This window comes from Vanellus vanellus (assembly GCF_965231255.1).
Source record: "Vanellus vanellus genome assembly, contig: HAP1_SCAFFOLD_645, whole genome shotgun sequence".
Classification (NCBI taxonomy): domain Eukaryota; kingdom Metazoa; phylum Chordata; class Aves; order Charadriiformes; family Charadriidae; genus Vanellus; species Vanellus vanellus.
In genome coordinates, this window is record NW_028126707.1 from 59,780 (window position 1) to 69,896 (window position 10,117).

Genomic DNA, 10,117 nt, shown 5'->3' on the forward strand with positions numbered 1-10,117 from the left:
GATAGTCTATGCCAAGGATGCACGGAGCATCTGGACCAGTAACAATGGGGTGTTTCTCCCATTTATTCCCAGTTAGGCTCACTTCAGCCTCTAATACAGTCAGTTCTTGAGATCCGCCTGTCACTCCAGAAATGGTGACAGTTTCTGCCCCTTTATGATTCGATGGCAATAGGGTACACTGTGCACCAGTGTCCACTAGGGCTTTATACTTTTGTGGCTCTAATGTGCCAGGCCATCGAATCCACACAGTCCAATAAACTCGGTTGTCCCTCTCCTCCTCCTGGCTGGAGGCAGGGCACCTCTAATGTTGACCGTAGTACCTACGATTATCAGATCGGTTCCTACCTGGTCCGTAGGATCGCCTACCGTAGGTTGGAGCAGCCTTCTTCCTGTCAGAATCCTTTCTCCTACCTGCTTCATTTTGCAACTCAAGTACCCGTGCCTGTAGGGCTGAGGTAGGTTCTCCATCCCACTTCTTCATGTCTTCTCCATATTCACAGAGGCAAAACCACAGAATATCTCGCATCGGGTTTGATTTGTCTTGAGTCGGAGGGTGTTTTTTCTCTTGAGTAGGAGGGCGTTTCCTCTTAGCAGCTGCAACATGAGTCTGTACAGGGAAAGAATGGAGTTTTTCCTCCACCTTGGTTAGTTTATCAAACAGTTTATCGGTTTGCTCAACTAATTTCTGGGTCATTTGCTCTATTTTCTCAATCAGTTTCTCAGTCATTTTCTCGGTGGTCACAGTCAGCTTCTCAGTCATTTTCTCAGTGGTCACAGTCAGCTTCTCAGTCATTTTCTCAGTCATTTTCTCGGTGGTCACAGTCAGCTTTTCTATGGCTGCCACAGAAAAGGGACGAGAGAGACTGTCTTCATACTGTCGTACCTTATTAACCACTTCATTTACGGTTGGTGTGTCAGTATCAGATCCTCCCCAGACCATTGTTGACAATGTGTGGGAATATGTTGATGGTGCACTTTGTACAAACTTTTTTAGCATAGATTGTTTGCATGGCATTTCATCAGGGTCTACAATCACTTGCCCATCACTATAAATCACCTCTCGCACAGCCATTTCTCTCAGGTACTTAATACCTTTTTCCATGTTGGTCCATTTACTTGGACGGCATTCGATATCGTCCTTAAAGGGATACCTATGCTTTATGGCTGACACCAGTCGCCTCCAGAGACTGAGAGTGCTTGTCTTTCTCCCAATCTCTTTATCAATACCTCCATCCTTGGCCAGGTTTCCCAATTGCCTAGCTTCTCTGCCATCTAAATCTAGGGTATCTGCCCCACTATCCCAGCATCGGAGCAACCAGGAGACAAGTGTTTCACCTTCATGACGACTAAAGTCCTTCCTGATATTTCTCAGATCTTTCATAGAGAAGGATTTAACAACTACCTCTACATCTGAGTCCTCCTGTGGTGAGGCTGCCCTAGAAGGGGCCTCTCCAGCATCTGCTCTAGAAGGACTCTGGCCTCTGTCTTTTTTCAAAGGTCTCTTTCCCTTATCTGGTCTTGAAGGACCCTCCCCTGGATCTTCTTCAGAACCCTCCCCCAAGCTATCTGACTTGAGGTGGTCTTTGTCGTAAGGGGTAGGGGAAGGAGTTGACCTCTTCTTCTTCCTCCTGGTTACCGGGGCAGCTTGTACCGATTTTGATGGAGTTTGAGTAGGTTTGGTACTGGTTGTAGTGGCTGCAGTAGCTTGTGCCGGGACGGGCGGCGGAGGGGCCGGTGTTGTTGCGGTGGGGGGGGCGGCTGCCGGTGGTGCCGGTGCCGTTGCAGGCGGCGGCGGCGGCGGAGGCGCCTGTGCCGTGGTGGTTGGGGGGGCGGCTGCCGGTGGTGCCGGTGCAGGCGGCGGCGGCGGTGGTGCCGGTGCCGTTGCAGGCGGCGGCGGCGGAGGAGGCGCCTGTGCCGTTGCGGTGGGGGGGGCGGCTGCCGGTTTTGCCGTTGCTCTGGGGGGGGCGGCTGCGGCCGGGCCGGGCGGGGCCGCGGTTTGTGCCGCTGCAGATCGCCGAGCGGCTGCGCGGGTCTGAGTGGCGGCAGCGCACGGTACCCTATAGCTACCCCTGCACAGATGTTTCACATTAAACCACCCCTGCACCACATTCAGAAGCACCGACAACAAAATCACGATCTTAACAAGGTACCAGTCCTTATCCTCAGAGCCCAGAAGGTTTCCATGCCCCAGCTCTGAGGGTGTCACATTAGCATAAGTATCAAAGGGCGAAGTAAACATTCCCCAGGTAGAACCGACAGTATAGTTAATAACAGAATCCATCACCTGATGCCCGAGATATACAGGTAGAGCCGTTACCCAACTCATCGTGTTATACATCTGAATTGCGAACCACACCAACATAGCACCTTTAAACCTTCGCATAAAAAGACAAAGAATAAATGAAGTTTGCAACACATTTGACAGGTTAGACCAAGCTGACTGCATTAAAGTCCAACAAAGCTGTTTAAAGGCATGATACATGATTTCGTCTAAGAATGACATGATGCAAGCTGTCTGTTCTAATCTCTGAGCAAGTTGGAATTCAAACTATTTGGACAATTTATCACAGCTCTGGTGGAGCACTGTTCTTGCCCCACGTTGGGCGCCAATTAATCTGTCGTGGTTTAGGCCAAATCCACCACTGGGGACCCGAGGGACCCCAGACGGGACCGACAGATGCTCCCCTCTACCCCTCTACAAAGAGAGAGGCAGAGGAGGAAAAAGAGACTTACGAGTTTAGAAGAAACTAAACTACTTTAATGAAATATTAATAATAAAATAAAAAGAAATAATGAAAAATATATACAAAACCGTATCAAGCTCCCGAGATGACAATCACGTCACCGGCTGGCACTGGGGCAGTCCCAGGCTGGACTCAGTGGCGGACGGGAACTGGATTCCGGATCTGGAGTCAGGATTGGGATCACAGGCAGACAGAGTCCTCCTCAGACGTCGGCCATTGAAGGAAGAGCCCGTGACCCTTTGGTCCCTCAGCTTTTATACTGAGCATGAGGCAGATGGGATGGAATACCCTGTTGGTCAGTTTTGGGTCACCTGTCCTGTCCGCTCCTCCCTGCAGGTGGGACCCCACTATGCTTTTCCGCTTCCGACCCTCCAACGTGGCAAATAACAAAGTTGGTTGGCCTTGGCTGTTATGACAATAAGTGTAAGCAGGAGCCTCTCTGCATACCACGCCTGGGCATCAGCTATAAACAATTGGCCTTATCACTCTGAGAGAGTGAACACTGTCTGCACAATATGCAGTTAATTTCAGTTGTTAGAAGAGGCCCAGCTAAGAAGCGAAGTTACTGAACAAAATTGGTTCTGTTTTACCTCAAACCAGGACAACACTTCTAATATAGGACAATTTGGTTTTCTTTTTTCCATTTTGTTTTCCTCCCTGTAAAAGGAGGGAGCGGGGCTGAGCTTCGCTCCCTCCTGGCAGGGACCGGGAGAAATGAGAAAATCAGGATCTAATTTCTCATTTTTCAAAAAGTCTCCATCTGACTTTCAGAAGCTTGAGACACTGGCGTTTTAATAATTTCAGTATGTTATACAGCAGAAGGCCAACACTTTTGTTAGATTCATGAAAAAGTTAAGAGCCCCTGGGAGATAGCCTCCCAGCCTGCAGTTCCTAGACACATCCAGGCTTACTACAACTGTAATTGAGAGCTGGAAATCTTTTTGCTTTTTTGTCCACTGCACTTTGGCTTGTGCTCAGTAGCACTCCAGTGTCACATGCAAATCTATAGCCTGGGATGAGCCAGTGACTTGGAATCCACCATGACGCAAGCTACAGCAAAGACACACAGATATGCACAGTGAACATTGTACCTCTGAGTGGCTGCCAAACCTAGTATGCTAAGGGAATTAAGGCAGAATCTTACTATTGACAACTAAGCATTGCTTCAATCTTGCAAATGATGCTTTTTTTTCTCTTTTTTAACCTTCTTGCTTTAACTGACATATCTTGATATCTGTAGAAACCCGATTTCTTTCCCAGAAAGAAAGAAAATAGGACTCTGGACAATTAGAACATCTTCCTACTAATAGTAGAGGATGAAGAGGACAACCTGCTTACACTATATCCTTCAAGCCACTTCCCACTGCTTAGGTTCATCTTGTATACTAATTGAGACCAGGCTCGCTCTTAATTTATTTTTTAAAAAGCCATCTCCTTATACAAAACATGTATTAAGCAAGAGTCTGCAATTTACCTTGGGCTGGTCACATCATGGGTATTATGGAACAACTTCTGTATCTTGTTGCTAGAAACAACTCCCACTTTCACCAGGTAGGAATAGGCTTCCACGTGAAAAGCCCAGAAGTGCTTCCCTTTGGCAATCCCGGTGTCGCCAATGATGTAATCCAGGGTTGTGTAGCATCCGGCCTGCATGCGCTCAGACCCCAGCAGTAGAGGAAATCCAGCCCTACTTTCCACAGAGGTTCTTCCTGGGTTCAGCAGGAGATGTTCACTGTTGTACCCGCATTTGTCATCAAAAAGAAAACTGAGAACTGAAAAACAGCATCCCAAAAAATTTTCTCTTAGTTAAGTATTTCTGTGCTTATAAACTATATTTTAAGTCACGCTGGCACTAGAATTCCTCGCTTTTAAAGGCTACCAGGAACATTACGCAAGCTAACACAGTCTCAGTATGCTACCTACTTAACCTGTTTGTTAACAGTGCTTTTAAACATGTATACAACCGGTAACAGTGTAGTAGAAGTCTGGGAGCTACTGGAAACCACCTACAGCTCTTAACACCACCAGCAGCTCGTGGACATAAGAAAACCCAATACCTGGGGCTGGAGGCGTACGCAAGATAACTTCTCGGCTCCAAGGGCTAGAGATGGATCCTTTATATCCTCGAACTCTGAAGGCATAGCTGCTGTCGTCATCGAGATCAGATATTACTTTGCTCTTGCTGCAAACTTCGATCTCCTGCCACGTTGTACTCTCCTCTTCTCTATTAAGCTTATGATACTCAAGAACATAGATATCAGCTGAGTCTGTCTTCCCAGGGCATTCCCAACTGATCAGAGCTTTGTTGTACATTTTGCTCTGCTCTTCATTGATTTCTGGTATTTCTAGACCTGGAATGACAGAGATTCAGGAGAAAAAAACCTCAAATGTAGATACATGTTGTTTTAGAATTAAACACAGAAGCCCTTTGTTGAGTGGCTACAGCACTGGGGGGACATTGGGGGGGGGAAATCTGACTCAGTCAAAGAGTGCAGATGAGGACGGGTCTGTTCATGCACTTAAATCCTTTCTGGTTTTACTTTGAAAGTTGTATTATTTATTTTTGCTGGCAACTAAAAAAACATATAAAAACCTATTCTTTTCTGTCGTGCAATCACGACAAAAAGCTGCTAGGAAGACCTAGTATTACTTAACTACAATATTTTGGAAGCCAATGTAAACTGGTTCTGAATGCCATGGCATCTTAGCTTCTTTATCAAAGCTGAAGCTAGCATTGCTGCCAGGTAACGCCTTGTGAATCACAGAGGCAGAAGGGACAATGCAAGTCACAAGATTGAGTTCTGCAACTGCAGCCCTGCACAAGTTTTGCCTCTTTCCAGAGAAGCCCTTAAAGCTGTAACTCAAGAAAGACGTGATGCTCTCATAATTTACCATTGGAATGGAAGGACAAGTCACCAAGGATCTCTTCTTGCTTGGCTATGTCCATCACAAAGTCCTCGAAAGTAGTTTCAGCTGCTGGCTTGAAGCTCTTCAGAGATTCAGTAGCTTTTTGGATTCTGAAAGCACAGAAGCAGAGGGATGGCAGAAGAGGGAAAAAGGAATTCACATGGGTGCATTCCTTAAAGCAAAACCGCTAGGTTTTGCTTTAAAAAAAGTTCTCTTTTCAGGTACTTACTCACGTGTCCCAGAAACTTGTCTCTCTAGACAGAATTAAAATGCAAAATTTAAAGGCCTTTTGTACATCAGTGTAAAGATAACTAACAGGGAATCTTTTGGTTGGCAGAGCATTTTAACAATTTGGGGCATTACATTCAAAGAACAAAATAGGTGTGAAGCGCTAATGGAGCACAACTATTCAGATCTAAGAGTTTAAAGCCAGAAGAGACCTGTTAGATTAACTTGCAAATACCCGATGCAATCTCTGAGCAAAGGACTGTATCAGTGAGCTGAATGGGTTACCCTTCCACTGCAGTCCTACTGAAGAAGGCTAGGCGTTGGCGCAGGACAGAGCCCCTCCTCTGGGCTGTTTTTTAACGCACACTGTAATATAGGAATTTCTACTGAATGGTACCGGGACCGCCTCTGAGGCTCTGCAACACAAAGTACTTGCATTCAGTACTTTCCTAGCAGGTGTCCAAAGAATATGACTGACCAGACATCCCTGGAACAGTACCTGTACCTCGAACGGAAGATAATTAATAAGATACCTGACGTGAAGTTGTTTTGCTGTTTGAACAAAACAAGATGGATCGGTTTCTTTAAGCAGTTCTTGAGCAAGTCCTACAAGGCCATTATTTTCCAGGAGCCCTTGAGATTCTTCTGCTTGTGTTTGCAATTTTTCCAGCCTTAAATTCTTAGAAGCTTCAGTTGCCCTAAGAGCTGCGGATTTCTTCTCTTCCAGGACATGAGATAATTTCTCAAAACTCCGAGATGCTTCTTCTTTAGCTCTTTCACTGTTGCACTAGGAGGGAACAAAAGACATTTTAGACGGATCCCACAGCACTGTGGCTGTGTACAGAAATGTACTTAGGGTTGTTCAAGAGATCAGAGCAAATTAGTCATCTGTTTGACTGCCAAGACTAACGAGCTTTGTTATGCTCTTCAACACTGAAAATGCAATCAGCACTGCACCCAAGCTAGTAAGCGTCTCCTATGTTAACACAGAGAGGAAAGAGCAGGAAATTATTCCTCCGATTATGTATTTAGTTACGCACAGCGTTTGTCTAAATAGTTCATGGAAAAGCACTGTAAAAGCAAGTCAGCGTCTGAAGTCTTCATGCCCAAGATCTAGGTGCTCTTCCACCTTCCCCAGTCACCCTGAACTGGGAGTCCAGCCCAGTTTCTCCCCTATGCCCTGTAGTGCCACCTCTGATGAGTGCCCTGGATTAAAGGAACTATGAAGCACAAAGGCCATCTGCAGCAAGATACAGGCAGGGCCAGGAGCTCCTGCCAATTTTTGCCATTGCGTTTTTCAGCTCGTATGTGAGCTCCCAGCTCTGACTCTTCTGCAGGGAGATTTTGCCCTTAATTCTGACTTCACTGCAACATCCTCAAGGTAAACAGACAGCATAAATTGTGCAGCACCACTCATATGCAAGAGCTGTAAGTCTAACCCACCTCTCTTTGGGTAAGGTATCAAATAAGCTTTATGTCAATTAAATTCACAGCAGCACCCAAAACTTAACTTCCCTCTGTAGGTTGCCCAAATTTCCCACACTGTCAGGATTAGGTCTTACCGTCTGTGACTCAGAACCAACACAAACTGTTCAGAAATGGTTTTGCTGGCTAACAAAAAAAACCCCCAAAGGATCTGGAACACTTCACTGTTCCATTTGGAGTCCCTGCTGTGTCCTTGCGAGGTCCATCCCCAGACAACCCACAAGCCACTCTCACCTCTGTTTCTTTCAGCAGCAGATCCAGCTGCGTGATGCGAGCTTTCACCTGGCTCTCCTTACTGATGAGGTACTCGATATCTTTTGAAAGCTTCTCCTGTTAAAATAAAACAGCAAACTGGCAGGCAGAACAAGGGCATCCCACCCAAACTGACAACAAGCACAGGTGGGCCACCCAGCCAGCACTCAGTTTCTGTAGTTACGAGGACAAGAGCCTGCCATCAGTTATGAGCAGCAACCCTGCGGAGAACTGCTCAGTGACCCGCCATGACTGGCCCGGGACATCAGGCCACTGCCATGTGCAGGACTGGTGGCACAGCCTCTGAGGAGAAGAGGTGACAGCCTCAGCTGGCTCATCCTTCCCCAGCCACAGCAGTCACCTTCTCTCTTAGGCTAGGAACACAAGTCTTCAAGACATTACCAGAACTAATAGAAAAGCCTCATAGGTTATTAACTCATCTGTAGTAAGGTTTGCTAGAAAAATGAGTGGTTGGAAACTTGAACTTATGAGTGTCTCTGCACTTCCTTAGTTGCAAGAGTTAACAGCTGTACAGGAAAAGCCTTGCAAACAGGCGAGGAGGCCAAAGAGCAGAAGGCAGGCTGGGATGGGCTTTTTTTTTTTTTTTCTCTCCTGTGAGCAAGAGAGGAAGCAAAGGAAGAAGAGGAGGCAGCAGCAATCATTCTTTAATAACAAAGCAGTGTTTGCAAGTCTGCCCTGTTGTATGGTGCTTAGGGAATCAACAGCTCTGCAACTTCAAAAACATACAGCGTCCCAGCAGATAACTGCCGATGCAGATTCTTCAGGAGTGCTTCTGAAGTATAAGCTAACCCAAGCCACAAGGACACTTGCCTTAAAAAAGCCAGATTGTAAACCATTAACTTCTTAAACCTTCTGCATTGGTCAGTACTGATGCACAGTTGGCTAACATAAGGTGGAAGCGCTTTTAAGGGGTTCTGTTTGAAGCCTCATAGAAAATATAGTTTAGTTTCTTAGCCGCACACTATGTCACACTAATATATACATTAACAGATGTTGCACAGCAGCATGCCTCATGACTCGTTCAGTGTCCTCCAAACACACGTCCTGGCATCCTGCCAGGGGAAGTTTGCCCTTAAACCCGAGGCTCAGTGCTCTTCCCCCTTCTTAAGGCCAGGTCCAACAATATTTACTTTTACCTTAAGGGTTTTGTAGGCAGTGCTTATGGTTGTTACTCTGTGGTTTGCATGACATCCACCCGGTTTACATAGATGACAAACAGGCCTTCTGCAGGTTTCACAGTACATGTTTACCCTCTCCATTTCATGTTCTGGACACATCAAAATCTGGAAGAAAAAAAAAGAGAGCAGAGAGAATGCAGGTGTCCTTCCAAAAACAGAGGTGCTCAACAAACCACCAAAACACTCAATTATCCCACAGCAGCGTCTGACTTATCAGTGGGTATTTTTTATATTCTGTTTATCTTCCACCTTTTACATTTGTCCATGCCAGTGAAAGCCAGCAGATGAAAACAAACAGTTTCACCAGGTTTACAGTGAGTGAACCTGTAGCAATGTCTGTGTACACATCACATAGCCTCCATACTGCAATCAACCATTTTGCTAATCCCTGAAGCTGTCTGCACACCTCAAGCTCCCCGCACTCCAGTTCGGAGATGTAAATGCAATACAGAACATGTCCACCCTGTCAAATTTAACCCTGTTCACAGCGGCATCTCTTGAAACAGCTATCAACTGTTTCTTAAAGCAAGAGTTGACATAATACTGTAATGACTGAGGTCTAAGCTAGACTCTGACCAGCCACATAGCCATTGCTCTTGGAGCAACAAATGAAGCGCAGCCACCACCACCAGTCACAGCCATCTTAAAGACAAAAGGCCCCAGTGTTTCAATTTTTCTGTCTGACTCCAATTACAAGTTGCTCATGCTGAGCGCTAATTCCAGCAACAGCTTAAACAGCACTGTAAAAAACCTGGTGTTCACTAAAACTCATCTTTCAAAAACTGAGCGTGTTGAAATAACTGCTCAAAGAGGGAAAAAGTGCCGCTCAACTCCAAGATCGTGCAACAGATAAAGCCATCTAAAAGGCACATAAAGTAGCATAAACACGGACACTCAAAGCTAAGGTTGCAGACCATCTCCAAAACCAACTCTCAAGCTCCAAATGTTATCTTAGGCTATGGTGAAAAGCCCAAAGACAAAGGAAATGTTCAGGAAAATTAGCTGTGCAGGCAGACATCTCCAAAAACTGCAGTCATGCTGTTAGTCTGTGGAAGCAGTTTTTCCACAGCAGTGCACAGTCACACCTAACGGAAACTGCACACTTTTATTCATCTCCTTGTGTAAGTAAGAATTACAGCCTGCAAGCTAGAGACCGAAGAGGTCAGCAGATTACCTCGTCTAGTTCTCTCAGAATTCAAGAACAATCAGCCCAGTATCTGCTTCTCCCATCCCCACCACACACGTTACAAAGTGCTCTCCAGTCTGGTTGTGAATGAAAGCGGGTTTATGAAAGGTGGGTTA

At 45.9% G+C, this 10,117-nt stretch overlaps 1 protein-coding gene across 1 annotated transcript; it reads right to left on the bottom strand.

Moving 5' to 3' along the window:
• Nucleotides 1–4,214: 4,214 nt before the first annotated feature.
• LOC309685820 (E3 ubiquitin-protein ligase TRIM36-like) lies at nt 4,215–8,920 on the bottom strand (the record flags this gene model as incomplete). The annotated part of the gene is made up of 6 exons (XM_082501530.1): nt 4,215–4,516; nt 4,802–5,095; nt 5,637–5,761; nt 6,413–6,666; nt 7,599–7,694; nt 8,774–8,920. Coding segments are annotated over 6 exons (1,218 nt in total), but the record flags the coding sequence as incomplete, so codon positions are not given.
• Nucleotides 8,921–10,117: the final 1,197 nt, after the last annotated feature.